This window comes from Nestor notabilis, unplaced genomic scaffold (genome assembly GCF_000696875.1).
Source record: "Nestor notabilis isolate BGI_N333 unplaced genomic scaffold, ASM69687v1 scaffold9266, whole genome shotgun sequence".
Taxonomy (NCBI): domain Eukaryota; kingdom Metazoa; phylum Chordata; class Aves; order Psittaciformes; family Psittacidae; genus Nestor; species Nestor notabilis.
Genome location: NW_009933274.1, coordinates 1 through 16,724, shown reverse-complemented (window position 1 = coordinate 16,724; position 16,724 = coordinate 1). Strand labels below are relative to the sequence as shown.

At 44.1% G+C, this 16,724-nt stretch overlaps 1 protein-coding gene across 1 annotated transcript in view; it reads right to left on the bottom strand.

Annotated features, from left to right (window-relative positions):
- The window catches only part of GCN1L1 (GCN1 general control of amino-acid synthesis 1-like 1 (yeast)), a gene marked incomplete at its 5' end in the record, with an annotated part of 40,325 nt that extends 25,233 nt beyond the window's left edge, over positions 1-15,092 (bottom strand). The window contains 24 exon segments of the mRNA XM_010016792.1: positions 311-466; positions 951-1,149; positions 1,326-1,439; positions 1,999-2,092; positions 2,266-2,444; positions 2,782-2,906; positions 3,027-3,216; positions 4,128-4,287; positions 4,464-4,539; positions 5,196-5,288; positions 6,059-6,211; positions 7,862-8,035; positions 8,313-8,411; positions 8,826-8,876; positions 9,099-9,227; positions 9,484-9,558; positions 9,973-10,081; positions 10,169-10,237; positions 10,746-10,880; positions 10,964-11,062; positions 11,774-11,882; positions 12,997-13,128; positions 14,287-14,350; positions 14,990-15,092. Of these exon segments, the coding sequence (XP_010015094.1) occupies positions 311-466; positions 951-1,149; positions 1,326-1,439; positions 1,999-2,092; positions 2,266-2,444; positions 2,782-2,906; positions 3,027-3,216; positions 4,128-4,287; positions 4,464-4,539; positions 5,196-5,288; positions 6,059-6,211; positions 7,862-8,035; positions 8,313-8,411; positions 8,826-8,876; positions 9,099-9,227; positions 9,484-9,558; positions 9,973-10,081; positions 10,169-10,237; positions 10,746-10,880; positions 10,964-11,062; positions 11,774-11,882; positions 12,997-13,128; positions 14,287-14,350; positions 14,990-15,092 (2,887 nt within the window).
- Between the last annotated feature and the right edge of the window lie 1,632 nt (positions 15,093-16,724).

Genomic DNA, 16,724 nt, shown 5'->3' with positions numbered 1-16,724 from the left:
GCTAAGTGGTGTTGAAAGGTAGGAACTGTCTTTGGCAAAGATGAACCTTAATTTCACTATTATTTCTGAATGAACCACTTAAAAAAAAGTTACTGTTATTTTATTTCTACACTTACTACACTTGTAACATCATTTCCACTACTACCCCCACGAAAAAAAACCCTTAAGGTTTTCCATATCTATGAAGACTTATCCAATTTGAAGAAGAAAAAAGTGAAGTCTCACCTATAAAACATTACATAAACCATAATACCTGAAACAGCTCACAGAGCTATGGGGGGATGTCAGAGGGATCTACAATACTTTTTACCTGGCTCACCCTTGCCTGTTCGGCCAGGAATGGTGTGGGCATGCAGCAAGTTAACAACTCTGTTCAGAGCAGTAGGCAGCTCTTCCTGACACCAGGATTCATCTAATTCACATTCAGGTTTCATCAGGCGCAAGGTCACATGGCTCACTAAAGTACCTGGCATGAAAGAATAAAGAATCCATGAGAGGACTAAAGCCAAAGATTTCTTGAGAGAAAAATCCCCAAGAACAAAGACCAAAGAATTACAGCAAAGATATGGGCAACAGCCCAGGCTGCAAGAGGCAAGGAAGGAAGCACAGCCCCGAGGCCTCAGGGGACAGCTTTCTTCACAAGTTATATGTGTGAGAGATACTCACACCCTCCAAACTCTGCACAGGGGAGACAGTACCATTGTAACCAACTGCTACTTAGAGGTGATCACAATGACTTGACAACTCCTTGTCTTTGGACCCAGTCTTATCCAGCAATAGGATTTCTGGGACTTTGCAGTCACCTCCCTAAGCACTGCTCCAGGGTGGTTTTTCCCCTTGGCTTTCTGTGGCAAATGGTCATGAACCACAGCTTGTAAAAGCAAGAATTTTCACCGTCCTGCCATAAAAATAATGCACTCTGCCCTTAAATGGCAACTGCAAATACTAACCAAAGGTTTTCAGTTGAGCAGGCATGACACAGGAAGCTAAGGAAAGAAAAGGTTCCTTAATCCTTGGAGCAGCCAAAGGCGATCGAAAAAGTGGCAAGAAGGAACTGATGAGAGCAGGGATGTACTGAGTCAGACCAGGAGGCTTTCTCTTTATAACAGCATCCAGGAGTCTAAGAGCTGTTTCCAGCTCATTATCAAGCTGTAAAAGAAATAATTCAAAAGTTACCATAAAAAAACAAAACAAAACAAAACATCAAGTTGTCAAATCTAATTTCTAATGAAAGAAACCAACAGGTCATTGCTGAATATTCTCTATTCCTTTTATCAAAATGACCTGGGCCCTAGTAGCTGGTAAAAAAGACCATCAAAACTTACCTCCTTCAGCCGTTTTCTTATCTGAGATTCCCTTTCCAGCTGTGCATGCATCAGCTCCTTCTGCTTGCTGGTCAGTTGCACCTCATCCTTTATTCCTTTCTTCTTCTTTATTTCCTGCAGTAGAGAGCAATGGACATTATTAACCAGGAGCTATTAACACCATCCCTACAACTAGGTAGAAAGTTTGACACATTGGGGGTTTTTTGCAATTTACTTTTAAAACAGTATCAAAATATTCTTCCAAGCATATCACTCTGAAGTGAAGACACAAAAAGGAAATCTGCAGGTTAACACCACTTCAGTGTCACACTAGCAGCATAGCATCAGTTTCTCACGTTTAACTGGTCACAAATTATCCAATACCATTAAAAAGAGCTGTCCAGCTCTTTCTACAGTGGATGGGCACATCATCCTCCCCAGAGCAAAGCAAAGCCAAGCTTTATTAAAAGAATGCTCCAGTCTGGTACATTTCCTTCCTTTCACCAAATTCTTCCCCCCACCTACACCCATCACTCTGGCCAGACTGAACTGAACTGATGCTGACCACAAGATGAAAGCACCTATTTAACAACCCTTACAGAAGTTACACGAGATACACATATGGCAGAAGCCATGCCACAAAACAGATGAGATAGTAGTGACCAGCCCGGCTTTCCCCTTCCCATTAACTCACCTCCTTCAGCTCCAGCTCAATGATTTGTTCCTTGAAGGAATAAGCTTTGTTCTCCCGCTTCATGTTAGCCTTTTTCATACTATCCTGTTGAGCACTGAGAAGGAGAAGTAGAGAAAAGAATCAGCACTGCTCTGAACTAAGATCCAGACACACAAATCTGGTAACTCCTGTACAGAAAAAGCATCTAACAAACCCACTCACCACTGCCTAGATGCCAGCAGCAATCAATCCCCTGGTGCACAGAGAAAAGAAGTTACGAAGTCTTACCTCTGTATTATAGATTTGTCATATAGTTCTCCCTCTGGTGTCTTCATGATGGCAAATTCCTCTCGAGTAACCTGGCACAGAGCTGGATTCTCCATTGATGCTGAGATAGTGCTGATGAGCTGTGGTAGCACTCTACCAGGTGAAAGCAGAGAGAGAGATCCCACTGCATTCATAGACGACTATCAAGAAAACAAAGGAAAAAACCAGTATTATCAGTATTCCTTGAAATTGTCTCTAAAACATATGCCCTGTTGAGGAAGTTATGCTGAAATTCCTAATTCCTTATTCAGTGGGTGACTGTATCTTATCTAAAGTTCTACTCGGCTGCTGGTACACATTCTTTCCCCCTTAAATCACAGCTCCTTTGCACCAGTTGTTCTTTTTGAATTTGCCTTTTCCCCACATTTTAGACAGATCTTCTTCCTTATAGATCAGTTGGTACTTTGCTCCTCTAGAAAACCCTCCTCTGCCAAAGCATCTCCCAAAACTAACACAAGGAAAGCAGAAGTTTATCACCTGGTTCTCCAGAGTGTAGGCAGTGATCCTGGGCAGTATGTCATTCAGGTGTTTGGTAATGAAGTCCTTAGGATCTATCTTCATCTTGATGAGGAGGGTTGGCCAAAGGCCTGGCTGCACTGCCACTAGCAAGAATAATAAATGACCAAGTAAATATGAAGCGGAATGCCAATACAATGAAACTAAAAAGGAAAGATAAAGACCCCATACGCTGGACATGAGAGTGGTCCTACCCCTCCACTCACCTACAGACGGATGATGGCTCACCAGCAGCATCTCCAGCGCCAGCTTTTCTGGCTCAAAGGAATCCACGTCAAGCCCTGCCACACTTGAGATGACACAGAGTGCCTCATGAAAGACACGAGGAAGAATGTATGTCTTTCCTAGCTCTGACAGCTCTCCCAACTCCGTCACCAGGACCTCATGAGGCAGAACCTGAGTGGACAACTTGTCATGAACACATCACATCAAGCCTTCCTGAGCCCTGAGCACACTTCCCCACAGTAACACCATACTGAATACTAACAATCATCTGCCTCTGTCAGTACCAACAACCTGAAGTCCTCCAAGGAAAGAAAGGATAAAGGATAACAGTGGAACCGAAGCACAGAGATGACAGTGACAGAAAGGCTAAGAATGGAGGACTATACTAGATTTGGCAAGCCAGGGTAAAATAAAACTAAAATTATCATTTTTGGCAAGGAGGACTTTGACAAGGTTGAACCAGCTGGCTGGGAACAGTACACCCAACTTCTGCAGTCTCATTTTACCCAGTATCTTTTCAAAAATACATTATTCAGGCTGTATCTATCATACAGGAAGACCACTTTCAAGTCCCAGCCTTGAAATTCATGTAACTTTCTCTATTACACAACTTGACATGGTGCTGGCTTAGCACCATGCCCAGCAACACAGCATTCTCTTTCCTATTTTCTTCTAATTTTTATAATAGTTGCTAGTAAAGCATCTATATTACTTTTGCTTTAAATAGGCAGCTTAAGCTGTAAAAGCCAGGGCCAAAGACCTAGGATACCAAGAGAGGAACGAAGCACTTGGTCCTCCAGCAGGGATTAAATTTTGATCCAAATAATAGAAGGACATGGAAAACTAGAGCATCCTCCCCAAATAATTTGAAATAATGTATCTTCTGTGTGTATTAGGCACACCACAGACAATGATACAGTAATATGCAGTAATTTAATGCCAAGTGGCATTCTAGGAGATCACCTGAAACCAAAGCATCTTCATATCACACTGTATGTCAATACTAACAGCATGTCTAGGGTAGGGAGATGATTGGCAGCATACAAACATCTAAGCACAGACTAGGGTTCTTAACTACTCACCTTATGGGAAGTGAGAACCACTTTCAGCTCCTCCAAGAGCCCATAGGCCAGTTTGTACCCTCCCAGAGAGGACAAGAGCTTCTTAACTGTTTGATGGGCCTGTCTTCGAACATTCCAGGTCCGACTCAGCAGCACTGCAACAAGGGCACGGTGATACTGCCTGGAAACAGAGAAATAAACAGCTTTAGCAAGGGAGGCAGCTCTGGAAACCAACGGGGCAGAAAAGCACAAAGAGTTCAACGTTGTGTGCGAAGTCCCAAGCCCACCCTCTCCACCGCCCACATTAACAGTCAGGGATCAGACACAGATCAGTGGCAGCAAGTGCACTCTACGTACTGAACTTTACTTTCAGGCAGCCGCTGTGCATGATCCAAGAGAAGGCGCTCTGTCAGCTGCAGCACTGTACACATTGCTGTGGGAAAAGACAAATACTCAAAATAGCACGAGGCTTCATAAGGAAACACATTTTTGTACCTGAAAACAAACAAACAGCAAGCGGGACACATTAAAGCAGCTACCCAAACCGAGCCTCTACATAATCGCAGTGAAGCTAGGGACAAATCCAACTCAGATCTGCCAAGACTGGAAACAGAACCATGGTTTCATAGACATGTGGTTAGCTGGATACCAGCAGAAGCTTCCTGACCACTGTGTGCGACCTATTTTTGCCTAAGTAAACAGAGCAAACACCATGCTCACTGCACCAATACTGTTAATTCCCAAGCCCTGCTGAAATGCCTTCAGTGACGCTAAAATGTGTACTGAATTCATACAGACGGCATAATGCCATATGAATAGCAGCCTTGGTGTTTTACCTCATCGCATCTTCCAACCTTCAACTGTTACTAGGCCCTTCGGTTTGTATAACTCAGGCTCATTAAGAAGAAAATGAACTCATTGTCAAGTTTAGACTAGTCTAGATGTACTTCTGAAAGAGCACACTCTTCATTTTAATCTGAAAACAGATCTTCCAAGGATCACAGAACAGGGTTAATGGCAGTATTAGCTCTTTTAGGTACTAAATAATAGAGTTAAACAGCAACTGGATATGAAGTAACCGACATTTACCTTCCTCTGATGCAGACTGCAAGAACTTCTCAGATGTAAAGATTTGTTTTTTCTCATCCAGAATCAGCTGCCAGAAACCACTCAGCTTAGACTCTGACAGGAAAAGAACAGATGTCTATCAAGGATGTTTCAAAATAAGTCACCAGTGTACCTAAAATACAGTAGAATTGTGTCTCCTGAAATCACTCAGGCTACATCTAGCTTTACTTTTCTTCACTTATAAAGACAGCTCTGAAGTGGTGCTCAACATGGTCAGCTGTTGCTCATCTCTCTAATCCAAAGCCATAAGCATGCTCAAAAAACACCTGCTGACAAAAAGGTATTTCTCTGACTTAACACTTGTGAAATGTAAAGTCTCTTTCACCTTAACCTTTCACAGGGCAAGCCTTCCTAAAAATAAGGAAAGGAGGAAAGCGGTGTGTTGCTTCTGATAGACAGAACATGCCTCGATTACATATCCTGGCAGATGTATGAACTCAGACAGTTCTTGTATATCCTCTAATGGAGGACACGCTTTCCAAAGACTGTTAAAACACTAGCCAAATAACCAGCAAGTAATACTTTAAATGCATCAATCAAGACCTAGCATGTAAGGTCTGAGTGAATGCCTTCCGTCAGAATAAAGAGGAATATTGCCTTAGGTGAAAGGAAGCTGCAATTCACAAAGCCACAGAAGAGCAAAAATTCTTCACTGACATAACACAGACGGGAATAAATTCTTCCCTGATTTACAAAAAGGCAATGATTCTCTATGCAGAAACAATACAGATTAAGGAATACTATCTTATGCATGTTGCCGAATAAAAACTGGTAACCCTTAAAACCTGTCTGTATTGGACTCTACTAGATGTTTTGTGACTTACCAGTTTGTCCCTCAATTACAGATATCCTGCAGATCAACAAAGCTGCAGCAACTCCTTCAGTTACCATGGGAACCTGAGTACTTTGAGATGCTGCTTTTTCTACTGTCTGGATCAGCATTGGCAGCAAGTCCATTCCCTGTAATAACGTGTCACCTGAGGAGACAGAGAGACAAGTTACAAAACAACATGGTCCTTCACACTTCATACCACAAGAGTATCAACAGTTCTGTTGTCGTGAGACGAGGAAAGGAATCAGACACATATTGGGAAGACTCTGAGTCTCCCAGAGTATTTGCCAGTCACAACTACCATTAAACATGAATTATGAAAATCTAGATGATAACCACTTTAGTCCTTTCCTCACAGATAGAACAGCCCAATCTCAATATGAGTTCCAGGTCATGGGATGCAAAAGAAAATGCTAATTCAGTTACATTAAAAGATCTGGTTCAAATCACAGGAAGTCTGACTTCAGGGATTATGTTTCCCTAAGAGAGGGAAAGTAAATTCCTGGCAAGCTACGACCATCTTTTCCACTTCAAACATTCACAGGTCAAGGAATCCCACTGGTGTGTGACCCTCACTTCCATGGAAACCGAGTTAGGTGTTCCTATCTGAAGGTACCTCCAGAAGCAACATCTCACAATACTGAAGAAGAAAATAAAAGACCTCATGATTTTCTACATTGAATATTTAGAGGTTGTGTTTTAACTATAAACTCGTAAGAATTGGAATCTCTGGGTTTTTTATGCTCCAGTTGGACACTTCGTTGGGTGCAGCAAAGCGATGGCAGTCACTGTTCCAGTGGTGAGCAAATTATTTTAGAATGTAAGTATCTTGAGCCTTAATCCCCTTAACAGCTGCACACATCACACACAAGTAACCCCCCTTGCCCACAGCAAGCATGAGCAACATCCAGTTTGCTGTATTTCCCTGCGGCAGGGGACTAGATGAACTTCAGATGAGCTTTAAGAACTAGAGGAGCTTTAAGGTCCTTTCCAACCCAAACCATTCTGTGATTCTGTGATATTGATGTCTCTGAAAGTTCTGCCATCCTGTGATACCCAAGTGGTTTTCAGAGTGTTTTTTTCAGCCCTATGATAGCACAGAAAATCCTGGCAGCTACAATAGTAAAGAGCAAAATTACAATTTCTCTCATATCCATATTGAGAAAGTGATGGGTAATTCACTGTACCTACACAATACACTGAGTTACTGATCTTTGAAGCAAATGTATACCATCTTTTTGATTCAGATTGCATCAACAAGAAAGGAGAGCTCACATACAGGCATCAAACTGTAGACCCATGGATGAAATGCTGACGTCAAAGGGGACAGGACCAATAGACACAAACCTCAAAAGGATCATCAACAGTTTAGAATTTAAGTTCTTAATTTCAAACAGAATTATTTTTTATTTTTTATTTTTTTTAGCTTCCAAGAGTCAACGCCACAGAGCAAGGTCCTGGTCTGCCTGGTGCTACATAAAACAGAAGTCCCTGAGCTAGAAACCTTACAATTTAAGTGTAAGACAAAAATAATGGAATCAAAAATTACTTTGGGGGCACATGAACGACAGCACGATGGGCAGCGATGCTGGTTATACAAGGAGAGAAAACATCTTTATAAACTTGAAGGCAAAACAGACTTTGAGGAGAAATATGAAGGTCAGCGAACAGATACTGCCTTACAAAATCATTCTTAATCCACACAGCTACCTACTTACATCAGGAAGTACAAAAGTTGATTACTCTTCTCTTAATCACACAGTCAAGAGAGTTATTAATAGCTGCACAGTTTTACCTTTGAAAGAGGCTAGCATGCACTGCAGGTAGGCATGTCTCACAGCTGAAGTGGAGGTTTTAAGGCTGAAGGCTTTCTTTAGCCATTCTACCAGCTTCTTAGGAACTTCTGTGGTGAACCGAACACACCAAAGAGCCAGGACAGAGACTGCATGAACCAACGTGCCTTCATGGACTAGGAAGTAACACAGAGCTCATGTCAGTACAGCAACTGGATAGATCACATGGACATACAACAGAAAGCAGGTAACAACATCAGGAGGAGGCAGGGAAAGAATGCATGTGCTTCTAACAGACACAGCTGTCTCCATGGCATTGCTCATCAGAGCAGGACATGGATTTTATAACACAATAGGCAAGAATCAGATTTATCCTGAAAAACAGGCCTGTTGAAAAACCTACTCAGGATGAAAGCAGCTTAGCAAACTCAGAACAAAGGCAAAAGGTCTGACCTTCTTGTTGCAGGAAAGGGATGAAAAGCTCAGTGATGGTTCCACTCAGAGCTTGGCTAGAGGATCCAGAAACCACATGGTGACTGAGGCTGCCGATCCCTGAGAGGACAAAATTCTCTCATTAGCTCCCAAACTACCAGCACTTGCTGCAAAATCTAAAACAAATCAAGAATGTCCCTTCACATTTCAATCCGTGCACAGACAGCTCTTTTTTGTCAGTACACCTACATGTCACATCCATCATGTACCAACACTGCAGGACCTCTGCCTTCATTCTTACTCAGGATGCAGTCATCTTCCTCACATAAAACACTTTAACCTACCAGCCAATTATCTCCTTTGAACAGTAAGTCAAGAACTAGCATGTGGTATCCAGCACCCTCTTTGATATCAATTGCAGCCAATTTGGAATGACAGGCAGGGAATCCTAAAGGCTTAAGTTCAGTTCCTTTTCATTCAGCATTCTGCTGAGTTTCTTCCACCAGAGAAGCAGCTTTCTTCTAGGATCCTCACCTGAAAGGACACTCATCTTCTGAGCAACAACTGTCAGCTTCCCTTCTGAGCCTGCCAACAAAAACAGTGACCGCTGACTTACAGACAGACAACAGCTACGTACTGCACCAAGAATCTTCCCAAAAATACAAAATCCTGCCCAGTCATCCCTGACCCAGGTGGAGCCACCCCACTATACAGGCAGACAAAGACAAAAGAAAATGCAATACACAAAACTCCCCAAAGGCAGCAAACCTTTATTCATCTCCACTGCTTATCCTACAATTTACTCACCCCCTAAGATGGCAAAAAGGTGTCTGCCCAGCGACTCCACTGCTGAGGGGTCACTGCACTGTCGAGCCAAGTTCTTTAATGCCACAACTGCTTCATCCATCAGCTGCACACTGTTGGATTTCAGGTGACCTAGGAAATAATGCACAAGCTAAGAGCTCCTTACAGCAAACTTGCAAGGCAAGGACACCTCTTTACATGTGCCTTGACTTAGCTTCAGGAACTGGCACGTGAACTATTCCGGTTCCAAGTTACAGCATCATCAGCATCATCCTCCCTCCCACATAATATAGTCTCTTCACCAGTAATCAAGCTGTTATATATATAGCCAGAAAGCTGAAGAAAGCTTTATTCCGAGGTCATTCCCTCCAGAATTTAGAGTACTTACTGGCCAGTCCTTTCACAATGTCTAGAGCATACTGGCTGAGATCCAGGTTCACAGATACGAGCAAGCAAGAGATTGCTGAAGATAAAAGAGATAATAGCATATTACATTTTGTTAACTGGTTTTAGCATTCTGATACACCCTTCCCCTCAGTTCACATCAAGAGCAGACAAGGTCAGCAAGGAGTAGGAAATAAAACAACACTGAAATAGATGCCCAATGAGCAGATTAATTCAGGATTATTATTAGCAGTCAGCTGTGAAATTCTGTCCTCTGTGCAAACAATAGCTACCACATACCCAGACACTTGGGATCACACCACGGATGTTGCTTCTCTACACCTAACCCTTAGACACCAGACAATCCTGCTGCCTATGCTCAGAGGACCAAAAGCATAGCCCAGAAAAACACATTCCCCCCACAACTCCAGACTTCTAAGGAACAACTATTCATGCTCTTTAACAGAGCAATGCAGAGAGATGAGAGACTCACTTTCAATTACGTTCTCAGGACTCCGTAGCAGGGATTTCTGCAGAGTTGGCAAAACTAAGTCCTTGAATTCAGCGTGAGACATGTACCGAAGAAGTGGGGAACAGCTCTCCTGCAAAGGGAGCAAAGCACTCAGCACAGCAGCAGACACTGCACATAGGACAAAAGCACAAGCAGCTCTGTAAACAGTGAGTCTCACCAGCACATGCTTCTGAGGCTTTGTCTTGCTCATAAGGATGGTCTTCAAGTAGAAATCCAGAAGAGCACTCTGAACAAGCAGAAACACCAAACTTTAGCCATGTTGCAGCCTATACCCATCTCCCTGCACGCCACCAGGAAGTCAGGCTTGACACCCCGCCTCATCCTCCTCTGGAAGGCAGCAATGCTCACTAAGCAGACGCTTTGCTTCCATCCTCAAATAAGACAGTCAAGCAGAGATCAGTGTGCTCTGCTCTACGCTTCAGCTCAACACTCAAAGTGCACTAAAGCTAAATGCTGCCTTCCATTCCTACAACAGTGGAGAGGGCAGAAAGCTGCAGCACTGGCCATCTACACAAATGCACAGGCCACAGCACAAAGCTGCATATCTTGGATCTCCTCCGTAAACTTATTCTAGCTGTTTTAGTCAGAAGTGCAATGGCTATTGAATTGACAGCTAATGAAACCAGGGGCAGATGCAAAGCACCAGCCTCACTGGGACATCTGTTCAGTCCCCTTCTCCCTGGTAGGAAGTGATGCTACTTATTAGCCCCCAAAAAGCAGTACAACAGATTTACCTTATATCTTTTAATGATATCAGTCTCTTTATGGGCTGTGCAAAACTGCACCGCAAGTCCCAGCATTGCAGCATAGCTCTGGTTTGGTTCAAGACCAAAAATAACAGATAGGTACTGATCCACCAGATCCTGGTTCTGGAGAGAAAAAACAGCAAGGCACATTAACACAGCAGAATGTACAACAGCTGCTAAACATGGTCACATAAGGTATTCATCACCTCTTTCCACAGCCTGTTCAACTTCTTTACAGCCCCAGCCACTGCCTGCTTATGAGAACCTCCCAGGACTTCCAAAAGGAGCAAACACTGGACCTCCACCTGCCAACAGAAACAGCCAAGAAAACCTTCATGCACGTGCTTCTCAGCGAGCTCCCATCAAACAAGATGAGTCAACTGCCAGTGATTAGCTGAATCTGCTTGGGTGGAAGTCCTTAGTTTGTGCAAGTTCTTCCAGCAAGCTGCCACTGCTTTCATCCCACATGTGCCACTTTGCAGAACCATACGTAATAGTCTGAGAAACTCCGCCTCTGGAAACAGCAATTTATATCAGATTACAACTCTTCTTAACATGTGTTCCAACTACATTCCAAGGTGCTTGAGCATGGTCACAGGTTCATGTTGTTAAAGTAGGTGAAAAGAAAGCAAAAAGCTGCTTAACATTATATGACACAGTAACACAGACAAATACTTCAAGGGAGGCACAAGGAATTCATGCCATGCTGCAGACTGCACCTTGGAGGCACCAGTAGCACGCCTAGTCTAGAAACACTGGCATACACCAGAGCAACTCTAAACAGGTGCAAGACTGCCCCACTCTCATGCTTTATACACCTCCTCCTTTCTTCAGCAGAACAGGAGAGATCAAAAGACACCAGAAAGCAAAAAAGACTGCCACATAAACCTGGATGGTAACATGACATTATCAGTTATGTTCAAAACTATTTGCAATGACACAGCAACTTAAAGGCATTAAAAATATTTAAATCCTTATCTCCAAAGGGATGTTTCTGCAAACAAAGAAGAACCTACCAGTTTCTTCCATGTTTCTCCCTGTCTCTTGTCAGGTGTTGGAAAGACTGTGCGTACAAGCAGGCATGTCCAGGAGAGTGCCAGCAGAGCTGCAGATCCACTGCTCTTACTGTTGTACAAACAGCAGAAAGAGGTAAATCTACAGCTCCCAGTAAGTATCTTACACCTACTAGACCATAAGAGATGCATCTTTGCCCAAGTCAGAACACCACCTTACAAGTGAGGCAATTGTATCACACAAAAAACCCCACAGCTAAAGTCTTAGCTTATGTGTTTCGGAACTTCCAAACAGCACAAAAGAGGCTAAATCTTGTCTGTTGGGAATGAAAATCCTTAGCAGAAGAAAGACTATTTCTGGATCTTCTCAGCAGCATTACAGAAATGAGACTTAAATACTTCGCCAACTGAGAGTGCCCAAAAAGTGACTCAAGATTTCTCATCCACTGCTCATCTTTACTGTCAGAGCTTCCCAGCCCTACATTGCCAAATCGTCTCTCAGCTCACATTCCCTCCTGGCACACTCCTCGGTTCTGGTTTCTGTTAACTCTCACCTCCTCCCTCCACTTCAGGTAACAGATTGCACCTCGCAGCTCCCTGAGGATCCTCACCCCAAAGTGAAAGAATGTAGAAAGTGTCCTTGTGCACAAGGCCAGCCACTGTGACTGGAGGGTAAATATCCTATCACTGCATGCCTGTAAACCAAGACCAGCTCTTTTTCTAAAAGCTGCTCTTTATCCAGCCACGGTGGCACTGCAGGACAGAGCTCTGTGGCCTGTATCAGCTGAACAACCCCAAGTCACCTTTTGGAACCATGAGTGTTTCCAGAAGCTACCACAATAGAAAAGCTGCATATTTCTAAGCTCAGCTTCAAATTTCATTATCTCCCTGTCTACAATAAGGCCTTGAATTCCACCAGCTGGGTGAGCAAATCCCCTTTCTTAATCATTTTGGAGAATTTCTTAGTATTCGAGTTTGTTCCTTATCTCTCCAGACTGGAAGGTTAACAACGGCAAAGCCATAACTCAGACCAAATCCACCAGTAGTAATAACCACAACAGTCCTTCTGCTTTACCAGAACACATGGAAGAGGTAAGAACGGTCATTAACAGCTTTGTCTCCAAATGTTTTAACACCTCTGGCAAGCAGCAGCAGAATCATCCCAAACACAAGAACAACTACCAGCAACTCAGAACTGCCTCCCCACAAAGCAACTCATCCAGCACCTGGGCACTCCAGCCTTGCCAGCGATCCCTGAAGACTGAAGTGACTGCAGAAGGTTTTTTGCTGTTGCCTCTGGCTGGGACTCTGCGAGCTGCTGGAGCGCCAGCTGCAGGGCTCTGCGGGATGCTGCATCCCTAGAATGGAAAAGAGACCTCGGTGACCATGACAAATCCTGCCAACATTACAGATATTACTACACTTGCATCACACATGAGGTTCTGCCTTCTCATTTCAGCAGCCCAGCTAGCAGTCATTTTATCCTTGCTGTTCCAAGTGCAGAAGTTTCTGGCAGAAAGCTCCATTCCCTTTCTCAACTGACGGAAGTTATGTCAAGGCCCTCTGGCAGGTTGCAGTATGAAACACAGGTTCTGAACAACTTCTCTACAAGAGGCCGTGATTTAATCCAATCTAAAAGTGTCTAAAAGGCATCTAAAAGACTCCTTAGTCCTGCATCACAAGGACATGGGCATTCATTCTTGCAAACTAAACCACAGGATGGAAGTTTTAATTTCAAAATCAAAGGTGAAACACAAGGTCAGTGTCATAAAACTTCTTAATGTCAAACCTAGTGTCGTGGTTTAAGCCCAGCTGGTAACTCAGAACCACGCAGCTGCTCGCTCACTCCCCTCCATCTTCCCCCCCGCTCCCAAGGGATGGGGAGAAGAATCAAAAGCATGTAAATCCCACAGGTTGAGGTAAGAACAGTCCAGTGACTAAGGTATAATACAAACCACTACTGGTAACGCCAATAATAGTAATGGTAAGGGAAATAACAAGGGGAGAGGATACAATTGCTCACCACCCACCCACCGATACCCAGCCCGACCCGAGCAGCGATCTGGGCCTTCTGGGTAACTCCCCCCAGTTTCTATACTGGGCATGACGTGCTGTGGTCTGGAATACCCCTTTGGCCAGTTTGGGTCAGATGTCCTGCCTCTGCTTCCTCCTGGCTTCCCCTCCTCCCTGGCAGAGCATGAGACTGAAAAGTCCTTGCTTGGAGCAAGCATTACTGAGCAACAACTGGAAACACCGGTGTGTTATCAGTGATGTTCTCAGGCTAAAGTCTAAAACACAGCAGTGCACCAGCTGCTAAGAAGGAGAAAAGTAACTGCTACAGCTGAACCCAGGACACACAGCTTGAGAGCCTAATGACTAGATGGCATCTTTCAGTGTCATACATGAAATGTATGTGACACTCTATGCTAACACCTTCAGATGCTCCATACCAGTTCAACTAATACATAAATACTGATAGATTAAATAAAACAGCTTTTCCACACCAACATACTCACCGGTATCGATGCAGAGTAAGGCAGAAGAGTTTGCAAAGGCCTTTCACCGCACCCTCTGGAAGGTCTGTAACAGAATGTATCCCAAATTGTTTCTTCATTAATCTAACTCTTCACAAAGCTCTTAACCTTTAACACAAACGTGATTCACTTCACAACGGAAATCAGTGAACTGCTCATACCTATGAAACTGCTTGCAAGGATCGCAGTAAAAGTTCTCTTTTTTTTTAATATATGTAATGCATATTTTAAAAAATAATGGCAAAATTGGAACATGTTATTCCAGAGTCATTTCAGAAAATAAAAGAAAAAAGATTTTTATAAATCTTTTATAAATCTTCACCTGTTTTTTTAAGAGTATCTGAAATCTTCCATACTCTCTCTCTCTCCAGACAGTATATACGTGTGTGTGTATAAATATTCCATGAATCATTAAAAAGGAGTCAGGAGAGAAACAGGCAACTGATACAGTAATGAAAAACTACCACAATGATGCTACAGCTACTAACACATGATAGGAACCAGGGTTCTGTGCTACTTACAAACCCCATGCTCAGAACTAACACTGTGAGAAAGCACAGCCTCCAAATGCTGCCAGCCCCCTCCCTCAAAACGCTACACCTCATGTTCCACACCGCCTTTGAAACAAAGCATCTGAATGTTCTTATCCACCCTGGTAACCAGAGCAGGGCCCCGAAGCTTTTACCTTTCCCAGAAATGCATTTTCCCAGCTCACTGAGGATCTCCCTCCGCTCCTTCACACTGGCTGTAGTTACTTTTACTGCAAACCGCTTCAGTGTATCAGAAATCTAAAACCACACACAGAGGAAAGAGCATCAGACTGCCCTCAATACTCCCCCCCAGAACACAACGCCAGCGCAAGCAGAACTTGTCACCTCGCAGTGACCGAATGTGAGCATCCACACTCTGATCTGCTGAGGAAAGGGTCACTACATCGCGCACGGTGACACTTCGGGTGAAGGGTGGCTGCTTTCTGTTTGTTAACCTCCTGTCACAGCACTTACACTCTGTAGGATACACTTAACCCTCTAAAAGTAAGATGGAACAAGAGGTAAGACCAATAGCCTAAAGCACAGGATCTTTACAGCCCCTCAAGAACACAAAGGTGTGTTTCAGTGTACTAAGGCCCACACGCCCCCCCTGGGGGACTTCTAACTGCCCATCCTGATCTGATGGTTTCAGAACAAAACTGACCTGCGGTTCCCAGCTGTCAACAGTTGTGACGTTCTGTGCTCAGGCCCAGCAAAAGAAGAAACTGCTCTCATTTAACACACTCATCGCAGGGATTCTGGAAATTGAACTCGCCACACTACAAGTTGTGCCTCACTCTCAGCCTCCTGCCACGCACCATCAGTAGTGGGCAAGTTTACCCGAGCAAAACAGCTCCATGAACTGCTGAAACCATTTCCTTGAACTTCCAAGTTTTGCAGGGTATACAAGATAAAAACCGTGTGTGAGCTGAACAGTGCTCAGCCAAGCTCTGCACTCACCAGCTTTCTGCATTTCCATAATCCAAAACACAGCTCTCCAGGAAAGGCTTTTAAAATTCAGCTCTTAAACTGAGCACCTTTCTATCTGAATAATCAGCACCTTCAGGAAGGGCAGCAGAGAAACGCACCTTTAGAAACTCATCAAAGCTGTTCCTTCCCTCTGTAGGCAAAACTCCACTAGTTTTGCCATGAGACTAGTTCCAAGCACAGGAAACCTGGTGACTGGGAAATGGTGATTGCCTCCATCTTTCTCCAGAGCTGCTTCCTGCTTCCAGTGAAAGCCTTTCTGCTGACACGCAGAAGGGGTAACCCTGTGTGGCAGCTAACTGGGATTTAGAGGGGCTGCCTACACCTCCGTGCTCTGTGACCACTCCACACCCCCAGGTCTCCTCAAGAACTGGCTGAAAGCAGGAGGGCACCTCTGCAGGGGATGGTGGAGAATGACCAGCGCCATCACCACCAGAACTGACAGAACAAGCCACCACCGAAGAGCTCATCTTCTTTCAACCCTTTCAGTTATGTGAGTTCAGCATATGCAAACTCCAACCCAGCTGCGTTACTCACGCTGCTTAATCACAAGCAGGGAGATGTACAGACACGAAACACACATTAAAATTACCCCAACCAGTCTGGATATTAAATATATACATCACGTACAGCACTACGGGACTTCCCAAGCAGCTCCGTGACTTACACGAACGGCACAAACTACAACTCCCCCGTCTCTGCGGAAGGGGCGCGGGGACAGGCTTCACCCTCTTGCTTTCAAGTCTTTATTAGGATGTGGACGTACACGTGCTAAAAGGGAGGATGCGAGCAGCGCTGCTGCAAAGCCACACAGAGCAAACGCCGTGTTTGTGCCAGGACTGCCCTGACGCCGGGAAGGCTGGGATTTATCTCGGGAACACCCCAACCTAACGCAGGGAGCTG